General features: G+C 39.3%; 1 protein-coding gene across 1 annotated transcript in view; it reads right to left on the minus strand.

Moving 5' to 3' along the window:
• The window catches only part of LOC137393845 (uncharacterized), a 125,803-nt gene extending 99,339 nt beyond the window's left edge, over nt 1-26,464 (minus strand). Inside the window, exons 1-22 of the mRNA XM_068080555.1 lie at nt 26,360-26,464; nt 26,157-26,261; nt 25,708-25,806; nt 24,903-25,100; nt 20,777-20,959; nt 18,134-18,232; nt 17,619-17,816; nt 13,335-13,532; nt 12,895-13,030; nt 12,421-12,581; nt 11,139-11,336; nt 10,798-10,998; nt 10,448-10,645; nt 9,381-9,578; nt 8,245-8,343; nt 6,387-6,567; nt 5,450-5,541; nt 5,105-5,185; nt 4,621-4,713; nt 3,655-3,801; nt 1,009-3,366; nt 337-432 (exon numbers count right to left, since the gene is read on the minus strand). Of these exons, the coding sequence (XP_067936656.1) occupies nt 337-432; nt 1,009-3,366; nt 3,655-3,801; nt 4,621-4,713; nt 5,105-5,185; nt 5,450-5,541; nt 6,387-6,567; nt 8,245-8,343; nt 9,381-9,578; nt 10,448-10,645; nt 10,798-10,998; nt 11,139-11,336; nt 12,421-12,581; nt 12,895-13,030; nt 13,335-13,532; nt 17,619-17,816; nt 18,134-18,232; nt 20,777-20,959; nt 24,903-25,100; nt 25,708-25,806; nt 26,157-26,261; nt 26,360-26,464 (5,424 nt within the window). The remainder of the gene's footprint in view (nt 1-336; nt 433-1,008; nt 3,367-3,654; nt 3,802-4,620; nt 4,714-5,104; nt 5,186-5,449; nt 5,542-6,386; nt 6,568-8,244; nt 8,344-9,380; nt 9,579-10,447; nt 10,646-10,797; nt 10,999-11,138; nt 11,337-12,420; nt 12,582-12,894; nt 13,031-13,334; nt 13,533-17,618; nt 17,817-18,133; nt 18,233-20,776; nt 20,960-24,902; nt 25,101-25,707; nt 25,807-26,156; nt 26,262-26,359) is intronic.
• Between the last annotated feature and the right edge of the window lie 346 nt (nt 26,465-26,810).

A 26,810-nucleotide genomic window follows, 5' to 3' on the forward strand; every position in this document is an offset into this window, starting at 1 on the left:
AGTGAAAATAAGCATCACCAGAACAATCGAAGAGATAAATACAGAAAAATGAGGAAAGACTCAATATACCAATAGACCGATCCGGAAAAGCAACTTTCCACAATTGTTTCATGTTTTAGTTAATCTTAAGATTGGCTTAACATTAACTTCATATAACTGACACTGTAGACCATAGAGCTAACACAGAAAACGATTACGTAGTGACCATGATTGAGTCTCAGCAGACTACGAGTAGTGAAGGAAGTGTAGACAATTTTCGATAGACTGATTTTGCGCACAGTAAAGATGACATGCAAGTCACAAATCAGCACGCTTCCGTCTTACAAAATAACTCACCTCAATAGAGTGCTCTAACACAGACTTGTCATTCGCATTAGTACCTTGAACATCGCAGCCAGGTGAGCTGCCTAAGGGCGGAGCATGCTTAGCACCCTAAATGATAGGCGATCGCGCTGTGACAAGTGTGTAACACAACATAGTGCTTGACAACACAGTGTAGACAACATAGCACAAAAATTGAGCATGGACAGCATCATAAGAAACTAAGTTTGAAGGGAGCAACATGCAAGATTGTTAGTGTGGCCTTCTGAACAGCAGAAATGAAGAGACAATGTCATATTACAAAACTGATGGGATCTAGAATATTTCCACGACAAAGTTGATCACTTGCAAGCTGAGGACTTGACCAAAAAACAAATCTAATGAATTGACACTGTATCATTGTTTCACTGATTGCTTTTACAAATTAACCAAACTAAATCTGTTAACCCATTCAGCATTTGCCAACAAGGCAACTATGGGGACAAAACTTTTAAATTTCAGCAAGAAAAAGCAACTATCAAAAATGATGAATGAAAATATTATACACAAGCAGATCAACCCGCGTCTGTAGAGAATTGGTATGAAATTCCTAAATAACTGATATTGAAGGCTGCCCCTCAAAAGCAGGTAGGAAAACTAATGATCTAGCAGGAATATACTAAGCGAGAATCCCGAACCCATTAATACCTCTTCTCCCAAATCCTCCATAGCCTCCACAGCTTGCTTTATGGCACGCTGATCCTGGCGGGTTGGTTTAAAATACTCCACATCATTTGCCTGCGACTCCAAAACCTTCATCTCTTTTGTGGAGCCATCCCTACCCTCTTCAGACTGTTGTTGTCTGATAGCTGCTAAGGGAGCAGATGTTGTTGGTTCAATTAAATGTGGCAAATCCAGTTCTGTTGTATTTCCTTCTAAAGGTTCAAGGTACTCCACTTGCTCAGATGATAATTGGGGATTAGATCGATCAGGGCAGCGCGTCCTTACAGATGCTACAGGTACTGATTTTAAAACTGGGACATCAACTATGGATTGTGGGAGACCCGCAGAAGCAATACTGCCTTGGGGGAACTCATATGTTGTCTCTGATTCATTGTCAGCTTCCAAGGGTTGTTGTTTCCTTGCAGATGCTACAGGTGCTAAAGATTGAACAGGAACATTTTGCTCCTGAATTTCACTAACCAAAGACTCTTCAGGTAATTGACCACTTGAGTCACGTGACGTGTGGCTTCGCAGTGCAGGCATAGGTGCTGCCATTGCCACAGTATCATATGCTGCTGGCTCAATCGCATATTGAACTTCTGAAGATGGCAGCTGGTCCATTGAAACTATGGCATCATCCTCTAAAGGCTTCATTCTTCTTTTAGACGCTACTGGCGCAGTTTTTTGATCCTCAATATCATCATATTGGGTAGATTCTTCAAAACCTAAACTCTCTAATTCTCTTGGCTCTTCAGCATCTTCAACTGCATGAAAGCTTCTTGCAGAAGCTCTAGGTTCTAATGTAGTCCCAGATTCATGTCCTTTATCTTTTGATAAAACACCAGAATGCTGTTCTATTGATTTTGCAGTTTCAAGGTTCTTTTCTGTTCTCCGTCTTTTAGAAGCAACTGGTGCAGAAACAACTTCTAAACCTGGCTCACCGTCATCAGCATTAGCTATTTCCATTGAGCCATCCTCTGAGCTTTCAACATCTTCTACTTCATCAAGTGCTTTACTAAGCAGCTGCCTTGAAGGCGCTATAGGTAATACCTTCACCACAGATTTGTTTCCCGTGCTACCGGTAGCGTTCGATTGCTCAGCTGCAGATGGGGAGTGTATGAGTTCTATATCAACATTACCAACATAAGGTTGTTGTGTTCTTTTAGATGCTATTGGGGCAGTAGGACCTCTCACATCTTCAGCACTGGCTTCAGTTGGGTTTGTCAAACTTAGATCTTCTGGATTCACTTCCATTGCTTCAACCCTTGCCAGTTCATCAACGATTTTTTCATTATCTATGGAAACAGTGGAGTCCATCAAATGTAAAGAATCACCATCCGACTGCTTATTTTTTCTGAAAGATTTCTCTCTTTTAGAGGCCACTGGAGCATACTTAGGCACATTGACAGAATGTGAATCTATATCAGCAGTGCCTCCTAACTCCATTGGCTCTTGAACCACTTCATCAACATGTTGTCCACTCTTAGATACAGCTGGTGGGCTAAGCCTAGTAGACTCTTCACCTGGAACATCATCAACAGAATAAAATTGCTGAGCCAATGTAGTAGCATCATTCGACTCGAACAATTCTGTAGTAGGCTGCTGTTCAATGTCTTTTTTGGGCAACATATGACGAGTATGTGCGAGCGGTGTTGCCAATGATGTTGGCACGGAATGTTCCAGCATGCCTGCTTCAGCCACTATAGGTTTTTCCACATCATCTGCACTATTAAACTCTGGTGATGGGGCACGTTCTAAATTCTCATGATACGACCTCCTCATTGATGGTATTGGAGCTACAGAAGATGGGCTTGAGAGTATAGCACTTGCCGAAGGATATGTAACCTCTTCATTCGGTGCACCCTGCAATTGATCTTGATCAGCTGACCTAGTACTGACGTGTTGTGGCGGAGAAGGCACAGCCGTCTCATATTGAAGAGGAAGCTGACGAGCAGAAGCATATGGTGACCTCGTTGTAGGTTTTGGTGCATACTGAGTGATAGGGGGACTATGAAGAGAGCTTGGTATGTTCTGATAGGGTGAGACTGATGATTGAGAAAATTCTTCATAAGGAAGATTCTCTTGCAATTTGGAAGAAGGCACATCTGGTTGCAAGTCTCTCCTCTTGCTAGGAGTATCTGGCCTAGAGCTACTAGAGTAGACTCTTTTCAGTGGGCTCGGAGAGCTGCCCTCACGATTTATGGAGTTAAGGGATGTTCTACTGCGTGATGAAGGCATGGGAGGCAGTCGGGATTTGGGAGCTTGACTTGGCTGGAAGTAGGACTCTTGGTATTGATGTGGAGAATCAAATGACTCGAGAGAATGGGTAGGGTACAGGGATCCCTGCCACAAGGGAGAGATAAACAAAGCTTTTAGCATGCAGATAAACAACATCAAAACAATTAAACTAAAGCACAGAATGCCGAAAGAGCAAAAGGAAAGCCAAAGGATTATGACTAAAGAAGAGCAACAAGCAAAATCTAAAAGATTTATAGCTAGATGACAGAAAAAATAATATTGTTAATAGGTTGAAACGAGTGAAACTACAAGCAGTTATGGTAAGCATGAACAAAAAGCACAAGTGTTACATAACACATAAAAGCAAAGCGAGAAAATGTGTTAGAGAAGTACCCTCGGAGTGCTTGGCGGTGCGGGATCTACCACTTCTTCGGATTGTTGTGATGGAAATATGAAAGCTTGTCCCCAGGAGAAACGATTAGAAGGTGATACATAAGGTGTTAAAGGACTGGTTAGAGACTCGCTATGAGCCAACATGCCCTAGACGTAGAGAAAGGCATGCGGATCATCATTTTTACACAGCACACATCCATGCACTAAGCATAAGACTGTCACACGCTGCCTGTTGCGTAGCATATAGTATAACCAACAGTGAAATTTATAACACACAAAATTACAATGTGAAGACCTGCATCTGCGCTGATGCTGTCTAATTTTACTAGTTAGCAACTCTAGTTAATAGTTAATCAAAAATGTTGGTTTATTTTTAATGAATGTTCACCTTAGCCTATGAATACAACGGACAGAGTGCTCAGTGATGCGTAACAGAAGGCCCACATGGAATAGAAGAAATACTAATACACAGCCAGTCAAACCAGAGTGGATTGAAAATCTTTGCTGATTTAAAAATTAACTTAAAACAAAATTTTAGTAGACTTTATCAGAGAGTATAGGTACTTTTTATCCTTAGCGATTGTTTTGATGTTTGACGTCAAAAACATTACATAAGACTAGCTATAGATGTCATGATCGCACTTTTGCTTGAATCGGAGCGAGTTAACTGCGATCAAGTTTTGACGGTTTTTATCTTAAAATATCCTGGCAATTAGATCACCTCTATCGTCAAAAAAAATCGCAAATGATAGAAAGATACCAATAACTTTTGATAGTCTACTAAAATTTTGTGTACGGTCATCTTTAATGAATTCTTGGGTCTCATTAGTCAGAAGTTATAAACCAATTCAGTCAAGCATTGGCACACACAACATGAAGACACTGAAAGCCAATTCAACATGCAAATTGTTTTGGTCTGGGCTAGCCCAACAGACTCAACATTTTCCAACTAATACCAAAACTTACCTTTGCTGAATGTAGACTAGATCTTGATCTTGCTGTGGGCATATACTGTTTTCCCTTTGAAAACTTTGGACTTATTTCCTCTTCAAAATTCTCCTGGTTATACAGGAATAACATAGTAACATCAAAGATATCAAACGAAAACTGCAGATCCGCTCTGTAGCTTGCATAGTGTAAATATAAAAGGTAATGGTCTTATGTACTACGCATAACTATGGTATCTTAATATCAAAACTAATTTGTTAGTCCAATAAACGCTGTACTAGAACAACATAGCTGCAAGTGGCACATCAGTATGGATACTCGTTGCTAAGCAAATAATGGCAGCGATTCTCTACAAAGACTGGTACTCTAGATAATGGTCTAAAGGTTTTGACAACAGTGCCAGCAGCATGTATGTTGTGAAGTCTAACGGAGAAACATAAACTCCATAAAATAATTGAAGAGACACGAAAACATACAGAGTCATGCAGAATATTCAACTAACCTCAGCAAAGAGTGTATTATCATCAAAAGTATAGGTTTGATAGGAGACATCCTGTTCCACAGCTGGACGACTTGAATCCATCTGAATGAACAACAAAATTAAGGAGTTATGCTTACATTGGGTGCATAACTCAACATTTATACATGCCCGCATCAAATATTCAGATGAACAACATGCTGAGGACATCTAAGAATAAAAGAAAGATTTAAACCAGAAAATGAACAGCTTTAAACAAAAGGAAAACCCTTATGGTAAAATATTTTTTATAGCTGGAAGTGTCAAAATAGGCTAGCAAATTTGATGGCAACATCTTAAAAACACACCTTTGCCGTGACACATACTTACCACAAAGGTAGCATCCTGACCGCGTGAAGCTCCCTGCATGTAGTTGTCTTGATGAGAAAGGAATGGATGATGGACAAACACATCATCACCCTCTACAAAGTCAGCCGCAAATTAGTCAAGTAGGCTGCTTAGGCATACTAGTGAGGTGACAATTGTATCGGTTACCTGGTTAACCTTGACCCTTTATACGCACTTGAAACAGTCGGCTAACTTTTGGCTATCATAGCCAACCAATAAGTTGTAGAAACAGAAAACTGCATTACTTTGAGCTGATGCAACAAATTGTCAGATATTCGATTGCAAGACTTCAGCATCAAAAAGAGAAATTATAGTGTATCGAAAATAAGAAATAAATAATAAGTACGGCAGATCATGCCGACCAAACCCTTGCAGCACACCAATCCATTAACATCACTTACGCTTGAAACTCGGTGAAAGATCTTGTGTATAAAACGGCATATACACAAAATCCAATGCAGTCCCATTGCTTGGACTAGGAGTAACGGGAAGGCTGGATATTGCATCTAAACGATATCCAATTAAAAATATGGAATTGTATGCAAAAGGTTTATATAACAATCGATACACTCGATACGATACGAATCTATATTTCTAGTTAAACAAAAGTGGCTACGAAAGAAGCTGTTACAGGGCTTGAATCTAGCAGAGAAAAAAGAAGAATATTCCGATATCACAGCATGAATTCCGATATCACAGCATGAATTCCGAGGCAAACATGAATTCCGAGGCAAACATGAATTCCGAGGCAAACATGAATTCCGAGGCAAACATGAATTCCGAAGCAAACATGAATTCCGAGGCAAACATGAATTCCGAGGCAAACATGAATTCCGAGGCAAACATGAATTCCGTGGCAAACATGAATTCCGAGGCAAACATGAATTCCGAGGCAAACATGAATCAGCAACCAACTGACCTTGTTCTTCCTCGCTGTCACTGATAGAATGTTCTTCCATCTTCTCAGGACCGACCATAGAATACTTGAAGTCAGTTCGAAGGTCTTCAGTTGACGCAGAAACTTCTGTGACAGCTCGAAGGACCTTGTCGACGCCGACATAGCCAAGTCTGTTAGCGATTTGCAATGCTGTCACTCCGTTCTACAATAAAACCAAACTATAATGTTATATCAATAAACAAACTCTCAGAATACAATATGCTTTCAGACTTTAACTTATTCGCAACTGACTAACCTCTATGCAATTTACCCCAGACACTATGATTCATTTACTAGAAAATGTATTTGTATTAAAACAACAATTCAAATTGGCAGAATTAAATGTTGATAACAAATTTAAAAAATCATTTTTTTAATTTGCTTTATGCAGTCCATCACCGTCTTACCTCTTCTGACTCTGCATACTCACTTCCCGAGTCAACAGAAAATTCATCGCAATCGATCAAGTTTAAAGTAGCCATGATATTTTTCGGTTTTGGTTGATGTCAACAGAGGTATAGTATTTTGCTATCACAGAAAGATTCAACGAGACAGTTGTTATTTCTTCTGATTAACCAGCTTTTGCGATTTATTTTACATAACTAATCAAAAAAATTTTTCCTAACTCAGAAATAACAATACATGTACTTGGAATGGGTAAAGTTCAAAGGCGAGATACCTCTTGCTGGTAGCGTAGCAACAAACCAAGTATACTCGCGACGGTTGCGAACGAGTTTATACATTGTTCAGATCACTTTCTAAAATCATTCACCAGCTTGGTCAATAACTAAATATGTTGGTAACTCTTCTGAAAAAACTCCTACCACCTGTGAGCACTTGAAATCAAGTGTAACCACAAAAGAGACTACAGTAAAAATGGCTGACATCTAGATCAAACTAGTGAGCCTACAAGGTGGTTGTCAGTTTCACCAGACATCAATCTAATACCCTACACGCAGTAAGGACTATAGAATTGTCAAAAGAATCACCAAACATCTTCAAAATGTTCTTCCGTTACAGTATACCATTTTCCATAAGAAGAATTGTGCAAATCATGCTATTATAGCATAGTAGTAGTAATTAGGCAGTGAGCAACACAACAACATTGATATGCTGCGCCACGAACCACCTGAAACTGAACACGTTGAAGCTTGGGCCAAAGATAACTCGGGGAAATATTTTTACCCCTGATCCTACGCCGGAATAAACTAGGATTCCTAGCTTCGCTTTGCTTTTTCGTACTACCGGTTTACCTAGGATTACAAAATATTGGTCGCATTGAGCAATATAGCTTTTCAGCATAATTCTGAAGTGTGAAGTCGATTGGACAATTAGATCTTGAAATATTATCGAAACACTGGGTGTACTTCTAACCGACTGAAAAATGAAAACTGGCTGCTGTCAGAACACTAGTGTCTAATGACATACTGATTGAAATTCTTAAAAATGAATACCGAAAATAGACAAAACTGGATAGATTCTCCACAGCAACAACAGCTTTACACTAAAAATATTTGTTTTTCTATTCACAAAAATACACACACTATCAGGGTTGGTGTACATCAACCATTGTGCTTCTTCAAACCTCTTAAACATCACATTTTGAAAAAAAAAAACTATTTGATTTCTGTATTTTGTCATTGAGTTCTACAAGCTTAGAGCTTCAATATGATATTCAGTTCACAAGGAGTTGTGCTCTCCTAAGTACTTTCATAGTTGATAGAAAGTTTTTAGCATGGTCTAGGATTTGGGAACTCGCTTGTGTATACAAGGTCAGGCTTCAAAACATTAAAGACGTGATATTCACTTGAAAAAAGGATGCATTAAAGAAATATCTTACATTGGTCTTGGCTGTTGGCGTGGCCCCAGACTTAAGTAGCAAATTGACCACTATAACGTGACCTTGCTGAGCGGCTTGGTGGAGAGGTGTGTAGCCAAGCTATGTAAATAAAGAGGAAAACAATTAATACGAGTAGTATGACAGAGCGGAGAGGTCCATGTAACTGCGACAGTAAATATAATGACGTACGATAAGTAAATATATTAAATTGCAAAGTTCAGTAAAGATGTGCCAGTCAGATTGTCAGAAAAACTGAGCAACTGAACCATCAATATTGAGTCATTGTCGGCCAGTCTACCAGAACTTAGCTTTAGGATGAGCTATCGAGAGGGTTTTCTTATGCTGCCAATATATATTTCATCAGTAATGCGTCTGACTGGCATTCAACAGAGGCTAGGTGCTAACCAAACAGGCTGACAGCATGCAAGATCCTGTCGTAATCAATCATCGTCGAGAGAATTGCTGCCGGGATGATATCACGGAACAGTCACTAGTCATTATCCTGCCCAGCTAATTGGCAAATTATTTAGCAATTTGAAGGATGTGTAGCATTCTATCAAGGTCATTCTGCGCTTCTTTCGATTCATATGAATATCTAAGGTATTCCGGCATTTTTACGTCAGCCTGATGAGCCGAACATGATGACATCAAAACACGCAGAGTGAAATAACTCGACGCCGTCCCGTCTCCATTGGATTCCTTAGACCAACAAAACAATCTTGCACAAATAACAGTGAAGGCGGCTGAATAGTGAATGGCTAGGATAATTGGGTCTGGTACTTAGAAGAGCGAAAGAATAAGACGATCGTTGGACGATATAAGTAATAACCTATGTTTCAACTCCATCAAAGATCAGTGATAGCGGAACTAAACAGCCTTACATTATTTATTTTGAATACGTCTTATCATCTACGAAATTGAATTTTGTTGCTAAATGTGACATCAATTACTCCACCCGCTATGGGTTGAGTGATTGATGTCACAGGGTGGCGGGTACTGATGAAAAGTAGCTGCCACCTGCTGCCACGTGACATATGTACTATGTGGCGAGTACCTGCTAAACGTACCCAGCACCCAGTACATTTTTGTAACTGCAATCTTCGTAATCAGAAGAGCTATGATGAACTGAAACATACCCTAGTCTTCGCATCAACATCTGCCCCTCGCTCCAGCAGGAAGCGCACCATTTGAACCTGCCCAAAGTGACTAGCTGTGTGCAAGGGTGTATAGCCGGCCTTCGTTGTTGGGTTTATGGCAGCGTCATACTTACACAAGATCTCTGCCACATTGACATTGTCTTCCTGAGCACACAAGTGCATGGGAGTGAGACCATTCTGCAAGACAAGGAAATAGCACAAGTGTATGGGAGTAAAACTGTTCTGCAAGGTATGAAAATGGACCAGTTATATATCCGCTGTATATTATGTATCAGTTATGTATCAGCTGTATACTATGTCAAATCCTCATCATCCTACTGAATGTTAGGTAATTGAAATATATAATTTTTCTATTATCTTATATGAGCCAACAGCCACTGTTGTGATAAAAGGGAAACGCTGTACAAGCAGCAAAAGTAGTGCATATAAGGCGGTAGCATAGAAGCTGCTAATAACTTATTCTATATCCAATAATTTATTGACAAGCACTTGCAAGCACTCGCTTCGGCAAGCTCTCATCGATCCTAACTGCTCATTGCATAATTGTATTAGTGGAGAGCACAGCGACTCTAACTCCATTAGCAATTACCACTAGCTCGTCTCTCTAATTATCTGTCACCTGAAGCCTCTTGGGCTACGCTAAGAGCTGACTACGCACTTCTACAATGCTAGCCCACATGTATTATTCAGCAGGCAGCAGCCAGTGCAAAATTGTTTAGGCAGCATTTGAGGCACATAAGATACTGAAGAGATGCTGACAAAGCTTACAGCTGAACTCATAAATGTTCGTAATAGTACTTGTGAGTCTGTCTTATGATAACCCATTGTTTCCTTGAGATTAACTGCTAACAAGAAATGTCACTAACGTCTGCAGACAGAATATAGCTTGCAAACGACTGATTGTCAATTCTACATAGCATTTTATTCGCACAACAATTTTGCTGTAAACAATAGCTGATACAGCGACGGACTGCCCCCATTTTCAACTAGTAGAATACAATAGTAAAAGGTGATTAAATTGGTGAGGCTAAGAACTGTGAACATACCGTCGCTTGGCAATTGGCATTAGCGCCACTCTCCAGCAAGAGAGAGACCATGTCTGTGTGACCCTCCTGAGAAGCGAGATGCAGTGGGGTGAACCCATTCTTTGACTCGGCATTAGCCTTAGCTGCATACTCCAGCAGAGATGTCGCTATATCCATCTGATTCTTTCTAGCGGCTATGTGAAGAGCCGTGTAGCCATTCTAAAACATGAATTATTTGCGTCAAACACCAATTTTATCAAAATCAACAAAATGTACGATTTTCTAATAATCATAAAAGTGAAGCAAAGGGTACATTATTAAAAGAATAGAGGGTGAAATAGAGGTTTAACCAGTTTATAGCATCCGTATACCTTGGCTTGGCAGTGAGGGGACGCTTGGAACTCCTCCAACAATAACAGTACAATGTCGGCCTTGTTGTAGTGGGCAGCGACATGTAGGGCAGTCAGACCATTCCTCCCCTGCATGTCTGGTCGGGCACCTCTCTGCAAGAGTAGTCTAGCCACCCCCAACTGACCATACTTGGCAGCGATGTGGAGGGGAGTCATTCCTTTCTGCAATAACATCAAGCGAGTCTTTAGAAGTATGAATACCCTGATAAGCTAACAGGTCATGGCTGTTTCTGTTTTGGTTAGCAACAAACATAACTGTAACAACGCAAGTTAACTGAGAAAAAGAGAGTTTTGCCGTTTACCTTGGTTACGGAATTAGGAGTTGCAGATTGGTCAATAAGCACACCGATGACTTCTTCATGTCCTTCCTTAGCAGCGATGTGCAGAGGAGTGTAACCATCCTTCGTCACAGCCTCGGCATCAGCGCCGTGCTGGAGCAGCAGCAGCACGTTGTCAACATTACCCATTCTAGCAGCGATGTGTAGAGGTGTCTGTTGTTCCTATGCACAGATATCAGAAAATGTAAAAGTAGTCAACCTGCATAAAGACAGCTAATAACTAATTTATGTGTGTCTTTAGTGATGTTACCAACATCACGCCAAATTAAACAGCATTTTACACTTCCAAGCAATAGGGAAGCTTAAAGGTTGACTTGCAACAAAATTCACATAGCCATAGCCTAGTTTGGAATCCCTTTCCAAGACGGTTCAAATGGGACGTAGTTGAACATGATGGCTTCCGTTTACACTTCCATGCAACCTCATTCCTCGAAATATTTTCACAAATATACTTCGCGCATTCAATAAAACCATGTCTATTGTCCTTACCTGTCATCATCGTAATTTCATCATTATTTCGTCTATTGTCCTTATTTCATCATCATCGTAATGCTGTCACTTTGAGCACTAATATCTCAAAACCTTCCGTAGAAATTTGTTTAATTTTTTAACCTTAGCTCGAAGGAGTGCATATCATCCTCTGATGAACATGACGAGCTTGTTGGTCACCTGTTATAGTCGAAAAATGCTGCAAAAAATTGTTCACGCTGCTCGGAAAGAAGTATGGGTCACATGATTAGATTACGACTAGATGATTAGATCAAGCCGAAAAAAAACTGTAAAGTAGCGAGCATCTATATTTGATACGGGCTTTTCGGTAGAACCCGAAGTGTTTGTCATAAACTAGTGCTACGAGACGTTTTATATTGAGCCTTTTATTGGCCTTTAATTTCACGTGATAACATCAAGTGTCAAAACAATAACCATGTTTGAGAACGTCATCAAAATAAAGAGATACCAAACTACGGCGGTTTCGTGATGGCTGCGATTAACTGTTAGTTTTTGAGCCTTTAAGAGCTTGTAATCACGTTTCCACATATTTTGCACCTACAACACAGCAGAGTAAGGCATGGTGGACCTTTGGATACCAAATAACTGTAATGTGAAAGTTGTTGCAAGTAACCCTTTACGATACTAATAGAGGTATGACATACATGCACAACCTACAACAATCGACAGCCAACAGCCAACTGAAAAGTTAAGTGAATGAGATTCATTAAACGCTTACTCTAGCCTTAGAACTTACTCTAGCCTTGGCATTCACATCAGCCTTGTTTCTGAGTAGAATTCTCATCACATCAGTTTGATTGGCCCTGGCAGCCAGGTGTAAGGGTGTCTCTCCACGCATAGTCCGACAATCCACACTTGCACCAGTATTCAAAAGGTTCAGTACTATGTTCATGTTACCTGCGCAAAGTCAAATAATATTCCAATTGTCCTTCATTAGAGTTGTCCACACCACAAATAATCAATGTAGACAGCTGTTAAAATTAGGTCTCTAGTCTGAGCTTAAGACCTGCATCTGTTCACGGGCAACTGCTTTCCGATAAATCTAATTTGTTACCAATAATTTTTGCATTAGAGCACATCAGATAAAGTTACAATTACTGCACAGGTGATATCCAACGATCTATAGCATATTCTCTAAAGCCACCCTGACATGCCCTATATTCTACATGTATGCAGCCAAAAGGGACCTTTCTATAGCCTAAGAACCCACCCATGAATGAGGAGACGTGTAGAGGTGTAAGGCCTGACTCAGTGGTCGCTTCTATAGAGGCTCCAAACTTGAGGAGCAACTCGACAACTTTAATCCTGTTCTTTTTGCAGGCAATGTGTAAAGGTGTGAAACCATTCTGTAAGTCGAGGAGTGCCGGTTGACAACATGTGACAAGTAATAACAAATATATACTTGCTGGCCAATTACCTTGATGGGCTAGACTAGCTAGAGCTACTAACAGTAGGATAGACTTTTTATTGTCTAGCTGACCGTACTAGACAGAGAACCAGCCTCGACACGCACACGCGGTGACGAATGCAAACGCCTACACAACCTACACACATACATCGTGATGAATGCCACTAATACCTGTCCATGAGTTGCCCAGGAGTCAATAAATTATGACGATATAAGCTACTCGAGCAAATCCAGCCACTTACCAATGCTCTTGCATTCACTTCACAGTTTCGATCAAGCAAGAGTTTGGCAGCTTTTACGTGACCATAGTGAGCTGCGACATGGAGGGCAGTCAGGTAGTCAACGCTGACTTCATTTACATTAGCCTTGGCATGCAGGATAATCCTGGCACAGTCTATGTGGTCCCCCTGTACAGCCATGTGCAAGGGAGACAATCCATTCTGCAATAGATAACCAGACAGTCTATGTGGTCCCCCTGTACAGCCATGAGCAAGAGAGACAATCCATTCTGCAATAGATAACCAGACAGTCTATGTGGTCCCCCTGTACAGCCATGTGCAAGGGAGACAATCCATTCTGCAATAGATAACCAGACAGTCTATGTGGTCCCCCTGTACAGCCATGTGCAAGAGAGACAATCCATTCTTCAATAGATAACCAGACAGTCTATGTGGTCCCCTTGTACAGCCATGTGCAAGGGAGACAACCCATTCTGCAATAGATAACTAGACAGTCTATGTGGTCCCCCTGTACAGCCATGTGCAAGGGAGACAACCCATTCTGCAATAGATAACCATACAGTCTATGTGGTCCCCTGTACAGCCATGTGCAAGTGAGACAACCCATTCTGCAATAGATAACCGGACGATATTTGAACAGGTATTTAAAAGCATACAACAGAAAATGAAATATATGGTAATTAAATGCAAGCGACATAATTTAACAGAAGTATAGTTTGTTCAATGAATACGAAGTATCGGATAAAATATTAAGTTTATGATTGAAAATGGTTCAATTTTTTATAGGCAATGCGAATAGCAATATAAAAAAAATTAATGGTAGGTTTTTTCAATCAAAATTCTACTATATTGCAGCAAATCCAATCCCAGGTTATTTCTGTATGTGACATTTAATAGGTTACTGTCCGTACAATCCACTTTATCATGAGGACCTGTATCAGGTAATGGTAGACTGCTACAGATTAGGCAATATTTTTGTTCTGTGCCATAGAATACAGCTAGTCTTATTATATTATAAAGCTAGTCTTTTGGTATGAGCAGAAACTCCAAAATTGGAATAAAGGGAAACTATAACTCATGATACAGGACAATAATCTTCTCTTAAAATGAACAGGGTTATCGCGGTGTCTATTGGCTAACTAAATCAAAAGCCTTAGCGTATTTGAGTTTACAGTGAAAGGAAATGTTAAAAAAGAGCTGAAGCCATGAAGATCCGCCATGCTTATAACTGTACACATACACATCATCGAGCAAACATTTTTAGTGCCTGGCGCTATTATGAAACACGTGTGAGAGGAGCAGCATTTAATGGAGAAATCATTCGTAGCTAATAGACAACCATTATCAAAATATTTATGATTCAGCTAAGATATTGATAGGGAGTGATTAGCTACGGAGATCAGACAGGCCTGCGTCCTAGACTCAGTTCTTACTGACTGGGTCTTCAGAGACTGATCAATAACTGAGGCGTGCATCTCTCAACAATGAAAGGTCACACAAACCGTGCCTAACAGCTGCACAGATCACTCCCTTAGCATTATAATACACAACAGGCATTACACAGGGCTTCAGGTAAAAGCCTTCTTTCCCATTTTACTCAAGCAAGAAGAACGGACGGAGGCCTGAAGAGAAGAGGGTGAGGGAGAAGAGGGCGAAGCAGGAAGAGGGCGAAGCAGCCATAAAATCCTAGTTTGGCTCCTCTATACAAATGCAATCGCCGAGTTAATTCTTGGTCTTACTTAAAATGATTGTAATGGGAAATGAAATAATAATCCATCAAAATATGAAAAATAAAACTAATTTGACGTTGAAAAAAATAACAGAGAAAGATGATTGCAATTAACCAGAATGACCGATATGGTGATAAATACGACCTCCTAGAATCAAAAACCTTCTTTAAATCATAAGCTATGCAGAATAATATCTTTCGCAAGAGGCACACAAATACAACAACTGTCATTTAGGAAGTTATATCAGACTTCATAGCTGAATTTGACTGATCAAAATTTTTATGCTTTTAAAAACTTGTGCAATTATACTGCAGCCATCTAGAGACACCTGCTGCACTTTTGTGAAACCAACAAATGTCAAATTACCTTAATGAGTCACAATACGTGACACAAATTTAATAATAATCGAAAAAGATTGACATATAGATTGAAACATGATCATTTACAACATAGCCATGGACTGACATCTAACAGACACAGATCGATAGAATTACATGAACATGATTGTTGCGATACGATTTGAAAGGATCAGACCCCATAGGTGAGAAATTCTGTCGAAAAATAACGCTCATGCAAGAAAGCCTTTTAAAAGCAAAATTAGCCTTCAAAGACCGTCTCAATTGGGCTAAAAAGTAGTCATAGCAACAAATCTGGTGAACAATCTGCGTACATGCAAGAACATATTTTGGTAATAAACCATTTATAACTAAAGAAATTAGGACGTAAAATAAAATCGTACAATTTCTGAAACATGAAGGGCTGAGAAGGTTACTATAATTATCCCTTCAGCATTCAGAAAGTCAAAGAATGAGATATCATGAATTTGATTAAACATTTTGATATTTTTGATTAAATATTTCGACTTTGTAAAGTGTCATGAACTTAACTGACAAAACATATCTTTTTACATTTTAACAAATATTTCAGAAGATCAATCAAATCTTTTTTATAGAATTTGGCGGAATAAAATTTCTAACTTAACTTCTAACTAATGCCAACCCAAATGTCTAGAGAATGCAAGTGATGAAAAGGTTTAAGAGGACCTCATGACCTCATTAGTGAGACGTAAGGCCATGAGTCACTACCATACAATCGCTAGCATCAAGTAATCTTGAAATTTGCGTGAGCACAAAGAAGCGAGCATTTCAGTGACTGCAGGTCTCAAGCGAGTAATATATTATTTCACTGCATACATAGTTAAAAATATAGACTCTAGTAGGAGTAAATCTGAGTCCGGTGGTATATTTAAACTAAAGGTGTCCAGCAACATGCCAACAATAGCTCATAATAGGCACAAGTAATCCAGCTGACTTCTATGACAGACGTCTAGGGCATCATGTAAAACTATAGATAGAAGTGAAAATAAGTCAATTTTTTGTTTTAACTAGCTGCACACGGATGGCCAGGGATAAAACAATGGTTTGATAAGATTCACTATAGGTGGTCAAAATGCCGTTATAAATAATACCCCTTCTGGAAACCTGACAGACTTGTAATAAAAGACTAAGGAATAACATTTCAACGAGTAAAACACAACTTACTAAAATAACAATGACTGCATCACTGGATAAGTCTTACTTTTGACTTTTCAGCCACATGAGTTGATTTAAAGAAAATAAAAAGATAGGCTACTTTGTTTTCCAATTTGGAAAAAATTATTGACAAGACCTTATTAAAGGTTCTATAAATTATGCTAACAAATATATTCTTAAGGCATGACCAGATGGTCTCGAGCACCCGACCGGGAACAACAGGCTATTATTTGATTCTCCAAAAGACCACCTGCGATGGTAGGAAGGAGAAGTGCTCTCTCTTTCAAATCAACTCATGAATAAATAGTCCGCTATAGTTTCCATAAATCAGCCAAATGGTTTTACTTTTACATATGAATACTTTTAGAATATGATCGTGACTGTATTATCCTCTGCACAGCCGACCATAAATAAAATGAGCCTCTCTTAGTATATTTTAGTGGGGGTGCTTTCTTTAAAAATAACCAGTATTTAAAGGTCAAACACAGAAATGTGTTTAAATGTCAAGTACAAAAATGATCATCTCATAGGCTTTACTTTTAGTCAACTGTTTTTAAATATAGCGCCCTCCTTTCCATATATAGCGCCCTCCTTTCCATATATAGCGCCCTCCTTTCCATATATAGCGCCCTCCTTTCCATATATAGCGCCCTCCCTTCCATATATAGCGCCCTCCCTTCATATATAGCGCCCTCCCTTCCATATATAGCGCCCTCCCTTCCATATATAGCGCCCTCGTTTCCATATATCGCGCCCTCCTTTCCATATATAGCGCCCTCCCTTCCATATATAGCGCCATCCCTTCCATATATAGCGCCCTCCCTTCCATATATAGCGCCCTCCTTTCCATATATAGAATATCGAATCACATACCCATCCTGTGTTGGCTTTTCATTCAATGTCTCTAAGGAAGCTTCGTCTGTTGCCAACAACTCAACATATGGATGTACAGTTTCTCATCCACTAACTAACCAGTTCTAAGATAAATCTACAGAGCTGACCACTTTGGCCAAAATTTTACATACTCTGGTTTTAGCGGAATGATCAGCGTTTCTTTCAAGGAGGTAGTCAACAACTCTGACATAGCCACTCCTGGCAGCGCAGTGCAGGGGTGTCAGGCCATCTCTCGTCTGAATGTTAGTGTATGCGTTCCTCTCGAGGAGCAGCACTATCATGGACAGCTGACCCCACTTGGCAGCGACGTGTAAAGGTGAGATTGCATTCTGTGAACAGATACCCCAGGTAAAGAGTTTATTGATAGAATTGCGAGTCACGAAAATAATGCTTACCAATTGTGCTAAACCATTCCAATGGTGTAAGTTATATTGATTATCTACAGTGCTCTGGACCAGCCTGAACATTTTCATCATCCAGGAACTTAAGACTGCTTTTGTAATTGTTTCAACTGTGAAAGCAGTGGTATTGAAGTTTGAGCGTGCTTAGAGGTCAAACTCACATGTATGTCATTTTTTACAAGGTCAAGGTAATGTATTAAACGTAGAGAAAAGGATTGATGAAATCTCATCAAACATCAACCAACCTTTGCCTTGTAGTTGACATCTGCTCCCATCTCGATGAGCAGCTCTGCTACAGCCACCTTTCCATAATGAGCAGCAATATGGAGGGGCGTGAAGCCACTCTAAAACATGGCGAATGCCAGTAGTTACAGAGATCATCATGAGCAGACCAACGCTGTTTATATTATCTATCTTCAAGTATGCTTCATTCAACTGCTGAAACTTGCTTCGACTACTTGACCATGCCAATATTGGAGGCAAGGTATTCCTTGACAAACCTCTAAAGCTCGCCATGCGTTTACCAACGATGCTAGAGGTAACAATTCATATCTACTCAGGCAATTCAGAGATTGACAGGAGAGAAACGGGTTAAACTTAGGCTTGAGGAAATGGAGTTAGTCTTATTAAAAAGACAATTCTAGATGTTGAGAAACAAGCCATTGTTATGCGCTTACAAGCGTTTTGTCGCTTCAGTAAAATGAGCTAAGGATCGATAAGTTAGCAGGTCTCGTCTCTTTTTGTTGTTCCAAGAGGGTATCATGAGGATTCGTCAATCGCTCAGACTAATTGTGCTGAGTGTGTTAGAGAGACTAATTGGACCGAAGTTATGATGAGATGGCGATGTGAGATGCTAGAATACTTGGTGTTTGACGGGATGGCAAGTGTACATAAGAGCAGTCAATAGGGTCATTTCAGAGCACTAACCATTGACCATTCTACAGCTAATGCAAGCAGCTGTTTTAATAATGTTCAGATAAAACTTATTGATTTTTGCATGAGGAAAGATAAAAAGGGCTAGCGAGAGCAGTCTATCTTTGGGCTATGTCCTTAATCTTGAAACACAGTACATGCTACCCTGCTACGCAGTATATACTGCCCTGCTACGCAGCACATGCTACCCTGCTACGCAGCACATATGCCCTGCTACGCAGTACATACTGCCCTAGAACACAGTACATACTGCCCTGCAACACAGTACATGCAACCCTGCTACGCAGTACATACTGCCCTAGAACACAGCACATACTGCCCTGCAACACAGTACATACTGCCCTGCTATGCAGCAAATGCTATCCTTAATTACAACACAACTATGTATTAGAGATGCAAGAGTCAGACAGTGATGTCAGACATGATTGTTGAAGCAAAAGCTGAAATAAGTGAAATGTAGAACAGCACTCATCGATCAGATGGCATAACTTCGGACTAGTCTGATACATCCTGATCTTGGTACTCAAGTTACCGACCTAACTATTACATGTGTATCGATATTTGACTAAAAACTACAAGAGCTGCGCTTTGAGATGGCACAGAACGACCAACGACCTTCACACATGACCACAGGCTGACGAACAAACCCAATAGCTAGTACAGCTAAGAAACGAGTGCTATCATAACTGGTGCAGGTTAATACCAAATTGATACGAGTTGAGAAGGCAACTTCTATGGATATAGAAAAAGCATATGACTCATTCACAATGGGCGTACAAGCAACATGCCATAGCCATTACACAAATCTATGTAAATTAGCTGCCAAGCGAACGTGGAACATACGGATTAGTGTTACCTTGGTTGTGTCATTGACAAGGGCCACCTGCCATAAGTAAAGCAGCACTCAGTCTTTTAAAGTAGTTGCTGAGGCTAATAGGCCAATGGCAGCATCAATTATGCCCAATTTGTGAGTTGAAATGTGTATATGAATGTGATAATCATAAAAAAGTTATGGTTATTCATAAAAAATAAATACACTATTTTAATGCCTTTTAGGGTAAAAACAGGCCTCTATATTTAAAGAATGTATGGTTTGATTGATATGCATTATTCGGTAGAATTGAGATATGACACTAAGCGTGCTACCTTAAAGCTGGTTTGCACCATATCGCCGTATCTCGGTGTTGATGCCACAATACTTTGGTGATCGTTGATAATAGCAATGTTGACACCATCACAAACCCATCCATGTTTACATTAGCGAATACTCCACTACTTAGTGTTCTCATTTTTCTTTTCAATTTTTCTGGAAAGAACCTCTTTGTTTTCGCCACTTGAATCAAATACTAGTTCCCACAATGACTATCATAAACGGAAATAAATAAATCGCGTTATCCGCGAAATACTGCTGCCAAAATTGTTCACATTGTACAGGGGCTCTCGTCGATGCTCGGCGAAATATCTAAAAAGTTTGACAACTGCCAACTTTGCCGACGTATTCGCGTTGCTTCATCGATGCTATTGGTTTATGGTGCACATAGTTGACGACGAACGTCGAAAGGACAACTCCGACATACGGCGATACAGTGTGAGCCAGCCTGAAAACCAACCTGAAAATCAGCCTGAAACAGACAAACATTGTAAATAATTAACTTGTAATATCTATTGCTAGACAGATGGGAATAACCAAAGAACTGCTTATTGAAACTCAGTGATTATCTTGTCTTGCTTTGCTGCCATCCAATTGCAAATAAAATGATAGTTTACAGAATTAAAAGGAAATACTATTTGTTTTTCCAGACAAATCATCAAATTTTCACATTAAATTAAATGGCCATGCGTAAATGAGTATCCGCGCTCATAACAGTTTAATACGGATAATATAATAATAATGTACGAGTATTAGAAGTTAGCGTTCGACTGTCGACTAGCGAGCAATGCCAACATTAACATACCATCGACTCTTTGTCAGCGCTCTCGCTCTTCAGAAGAAGCTTAGCTGCGCTGACATCATCCTTCTTGGCAGCAATGTGAAGTGCAGGTAGTTTAATTTTGCTGCCTTGGCCATACTCCAGTAAGACAGTGACAGCTCGCTCACTCTTCTGTTGCAAGGCCACTGCTAAGGGTGTGTAACCCTCCTGTAGTGAAAAATTAAACAGCGTCCAGTCAAGAAATCTAAACATGGCTATGACAACATTTGAGATAGTGTGACATGAGAAAGGGCATGGTAAGGTTAGAATGAAAGCTTAATGAAGAATTGTAATGATATGCTGGTCAGCTGCTTCCATGCTATCCTTTCCTTACAAACTCTACAACATAGATGAGAAAGTACAAGAAATCAGATATCTTTGTTATTATATACCCTTCAACACTTTGATTTTAAAATAACATTCCTAATTCGTTGATTCCAGCGACTGTATGAATGGCTGTTATATTCTACAACCTAAGAGGGTTAACTACAGCATATTAGAAGCTCGGAGTCCTGGCAGTATATTGACCAACTATCATACAAATCGCAATGCCATGATTACAGAACTTTGCAGAGCTGCTTTCAAATGACTTTTTTATGACTCAAATCAAATCATATCCCGCGAACTACAAATCAAATCAAATCCCCGGCCCTTGTCAGCACATTCGAAGGAAATCAAATCAAGTCGAATCAGCCCAATAACGAATTCGAATCTCGAATCATTTGAGAATGATTTGAAATACTCTTTCAAATTGTTCGCTCAATTGTTGCATAATATGATCAATCTACAGTATAGCTGTAGCAGCGTAGCCTGTACTCCTATTCATAGGACCTGACCCAGAGAGAAAGGGTAAGGGGTTTGCCCCCCCTGCCCGTTTTTGGTTCTATGGATAGGAATAGTATAGCTGTATCTCTGTACCACTATATGTATTGTGTATGCTAAATTCATCACTAGATACGGTTTTGTTCTTTGTTATACGAGGTATGTTAAAACATCATTGCAGAGCACATCATACCATTGGCTCGATACATGAATACAATGATACTCGATACAATGAATGAGTGGAGGGTTATGTAACGGTTTATGGTCATGGCTGTGACTTTGCTTTTATTGAAGCTTTTAAGCAAGAATGTACAAATGTAAAAAAAAACTTTAGATACTTGTTTAAAGTTACAAAATATAAGATACGAATATAAGATAAAATCTGAAAATATTGGCAAGTGAAACACAGTTACTGAGGCTTGAACTTGAAAGAGACGAAACTAAGCATTGAGCCTATAATTAACAGTTACATAATATTAACACATTTACTTAAATACACTTGTTGCGTTTTAGAAAAACTAGCTTGCGCAAGTTTTCAGATGTTAAGGAGCTCCTGTGTGGCCTCATGATGAAGCCACTTTTACTAAAAACCCGTTCTATGGGAGCTGATGAAGCTGGTATTGAAAGGACCTTCAGCGCCAGCTTGCTAAGCCTCAGTAACTGTGTCTCACCTTGCCAATAGCTTAGAGTGTTACAGAAAGATCGGCTTTTCGCCATATACTTTTCAATCTCCTGATTTACTGAATCCAGGTTACTTGTACTAGATAAAAGTGCTCTATTCAAAAAATCAGCGAATATATCTTCATTATCACATATTTGTATTTGCTGAGTGCATGTGACTTCCTCTTTCTGTACATGGTCCTTTTAAATCGAAATCCGGTTTTAAGTATTTTACTTCACTTAGTAAGTAAGTGACTGTGTATAAATTATTATTAATTATAATATCCTACATATAATATAATTAATTATATAATAAAAATGTATACTACATAAATGGTAATGTTAAAGCTATGGATGATATATAATTATTACATTTATCATACTTACTTGGATAGAATGTTATTGTTATGCTATTCATTTATAATTTAAAATAATAAATTAAATCAAAATTTTATTTAATATTATTCTAATAAATTTGATATAACAAATAAAATTTTAATTTAATAATTAAATTCTACCCAATTATAATATAATGCATATTTATATTCATGAACATTGTCGTTACTGTGAATATTGAATGTGTCTGCGGCATGGAATAGAATTGTATCGAATATTATATATTATAAAACTCTATTCATTCATTCACGTCATAGGCACAGCACAAGTAATTTTTATTTTGACTAGTGACTGTGAGGTTAGAGTGGGATAGTCACAACCAATTTCTAGCAATCAAATAATTGACATCAAAGTATTCAATGCCAGCACCACAACTACAAACATGCCTTTTCCACAGCTTACCAGAGCTGCTCATGTTGATTTCTTTTACACACACGACACGTGGTCCTTTTCTTTGTTCTGTAAAGGGACACGCACGCGGTTGCTCAGCCTCGGTATCGATGGTGCGCATTTCTTGCCAAAGTTTGGGCTAACTTTGCAAACGTCGTAAAAATGTTTCGATCAGTTACAGAAGACTAGGCTATCGATAGCGATGTGATTTGATTTATTTTTCAAATCAAGTCTTCAAATCAGCCCGAAACTTCAAATCAAATCAAATTACTTCCAACACTTTTTCAAATCAAATCACCATTTGTGTCAAATCAGTACAATATGATTTGTTTCAAATATTCAAATCGCCATGATTTGAAAGCAGCTCTGGAACTTTGTCAAGGAATCAATCTATGGAAGCGCAATAAAACCAACAGTACAGAGATTCTCAATCGTTTGCAAGGGAGCACTCGGATGAGTGAGTTATGCTTAATTTCCCCAACTTTGAACTCGACCCGGCAATACTAATATACAGCCATTAGACAATTCAATACTATAGTCTCACCCATGCCAAAGTGCATTATTACCTTTGTGCTCAGCGTATAAAATCTACCTGATTTTACAAAATCAACTTTGTGAGTTTGATTTCCCAGCCACTTCGAATTCGGACTATCTAGACCAAAAATAGGGTTACGAGTTTAAATTGATATATAGTCAGTCATAAGGAACACTCAAGGGTGATTGCCAGGTACTCATCTCTTGGCAAGCACCTGTCATTTTACTGAACTGAGAATGGATGTACTAAACCCAACTCGGAAAGAAAGGACACTTGGCTTCCATAAGAGGTAGTTCCGCCACCATTCACCCATCCATTTTCGTCAAAGTCATGAAAAAAAGCACTGACAGATTTATAGACATCAAAAAAAACTAAAAATTGTGACACTATTTTATTGCAATAGATAATGAGCTATGTGGATCAACCCGTATTGCCCAACACTCTTGGCGAGAATAGCCTGTCTATAGCTTTGTCATTTAGGCAGGCGCGTGTCATGTAACATTTTCCTTAGTAATGGTTCAGACAGAAACGGCTAGCTGACGAGACAACGTAATGTTACGCGTAACAACAGGAATAGTAGTCATGGTGCTGTTTGTCTTGGATGAGGTGAGTTGCAGAGATGCAATGCGCTCGCTATTGCCATGTATAGTAAGCCTGAGCGGTATCTCTCTTGTGATTAGAGGAGAAAAGCACGAGATGGCTAAAGTGCCGTCTATCAGCTGGATAAGGAAGAAAAGACGCCGACAACTGATTGGGCGTGTGAGATAGTGGCATATGTTATGGTTATTAAGACAACAGCCTCTCTAGGCTTATTCTTGCAGTGTTTGTACTGGATATCCCATGAGATACAAGCCTATAATGATCTCTACAGTCATACAAACACATCATCCGCAGCACTACAGTAGAGCATACAGTAAAGTTGAAACCTCTTTCGTTCAAGGCTTGTATAGCTTTTGATCATCATTTTTTATATCAATAATTCACCAATCTTTTAGATAATACTTCATTTCTCTATAGGCATTGTACTTTTATGACTAGGTAAGTTTATTTAGTATTTCAGCAAAATTTGACATCCAAATCAACAAAAAGTTTTTCTATTTACATAAAACTATCTTAATCACCTACAAAAGCAATATCAAAATTTGACGCAGTGGTCAGAAAACCAATCTGACCATAATCTATACATCTGTGTTACAAATAGATGAATATATAGAGAAAGTGCGCAGACTTAAAGTCCAGTGCGACAAGTTATGATGATGAGATGGCAAGAGTATAAATTCATATAAAATAAAAGATGCTTTACATTACCTCTGTGGTAAGGCTTGGATCAGCCCCATGGCTAAGCAAGAACCTGACTATGTCCTCCTTGTTCTCCTGAGAAGCCATGTAAAGAGGCGTGAAACCGAGTTGCGACTGCGCGTTGATCGGACTGCCATTTTCGATGAGCAGTTTGACCACGTCAAGTTTGCCACCCAGCGAGGCTATATGGAGGGCGGTGTTACCCTTCTGTAACAGAAATAAGTGCACATCTATCATTCTCAACTGATCAAAGCTTTGCTTAACGATTGCAAATTTACAGTATACTAGGCCATCTTTTTTATTTACACCCAGCCCTAGCAATATATTGTTGGCAAGGCATCCTACAAGTTTAGATGACATTTCTAGTTTTGACAGACCCCCTAATAGTATGCATGGACTCGGTTGGAGCAGTTGGCAAGTAAATTATATAGAGAGACTGGTGGATGGAAGCCTATAGATCAGCAGAGATATGAATGGTTAGCTGCTCCAGAGCGCTGATACGAGTGGGAACCGTTAACGCAGACTTGGTAAATGCTAGCAGTGTCAAATACTTGATTCCTTACTTCATGTTAAGTAACGACTAATGGAGCAACCCAGAGGGGTGGAGAATCAATGGCCATGAATAGTAAATATATGTATAATTAGTCCATAGCCATTACTCAAGAAGGAACGAGAGACTGAGCACTCGTAGAGTGCAACAGGATGCAGGAGCTTGTACAATTAACCACATAGAATAAGGTCAGGTCTAATATACCCACACACATTGCATAGATAAATCAATAGAAAAGGTAAAAGAAGACAGACTCAGTCTCACCTTGGTAGCCGAGTCGACTCGAGCCCCGCGGTAGAGAAGCTCCCGCACAAGGTCCACATAGCCTTCCTTGGCAGCTAAATGTAGGGCGTTCAAACCATTCTACAAACAGCCACTACCACATAGAATTTCCACAGTAACGGGGAGCAAATACCTAGAGTCTCTATCAGTGTAGCATGATTATCGCCAACAATTTTTTAAAAAATATTTTTCATGTCTAAGAATAGTACTCATGATTGATCTTACAAACTGCCGTTACAGTCGTCAGAATGATATTCCAAACAAATAACATCACACTCACATGCCACCAATTATGTAATGTGTAGAAAACATAGTTGGTAACAGATATAGCTATTTAAAGCTATATGAAAAGGGAAGTAGAGTTGAGGAATAAAGTTGCTATAACTAAATGATTAAGTACTAGCTAGCAGCTATACAGGATATGTACCTACCGCATTGGAACAGTTGATATCGACACCCTGTCTCTGTATTCCATCCAAAACTTTGTCTATATTTCCAGCCCTAGCGGCTCGAAGAAAGCCAATGTTCGTATCGCTCTATAAATGTTCACAAGAATCAAGGAATAAATGTTCAGGTCAAAAGGAATGCATGATTTACTAGGGACACTTTTAGATTGCCTATGAGCAGGATGTACAGGATTGAAATATATGTGAGGCGAAGTGCACCTCCTGGCTATGATGTCCCTGTTATACGATTTTTTCACCATCACCGATGTTTTTTCATCCGCACCATACCACATTTTTCCCAAACGATATCAACAATAAATTCTCTAAAAATTCAAATTTGCTGGTCGGTGTGCTGAATACTTCAGAATAATGAAGATGCCGAGAAATCCCTCCCGCAAGGCCTGAAAGAGATACGATGCTCGCTCTCTCTTAGTTCAGCATTATTCGTTATAGGTTATAAAGTAAACAAAACCGGAAACAGGTGAAGAAATTTAAGATGATGACAAAGTTAAAATTTAGTTTAGTAAAATACAAACTAAAACTTAGCTTCAACTGTGTGTTTAGTAAACTAAATTCATTTAAGCTAAATTCAAAGTTTACATTATACATCTGTCTCGAAGGTAAGAACTCCTTGCAGTG

The sequence above is a fragment of the Watersipora subatra genome, chromosome 4 (assembly GCF_963576615.1).
Source record: "Watersipora subatra chromosome 4, tzWatSuba1.1, whole genome shotgun sequence".
Taxonomy (NCBI): domain Eukaryota; kingdom Metazoa; phylum Bryozoa; class Gymnolaemata; order Cheilostomatida; family Watersiporidae; genus Watersipora; species Watersipora subatra.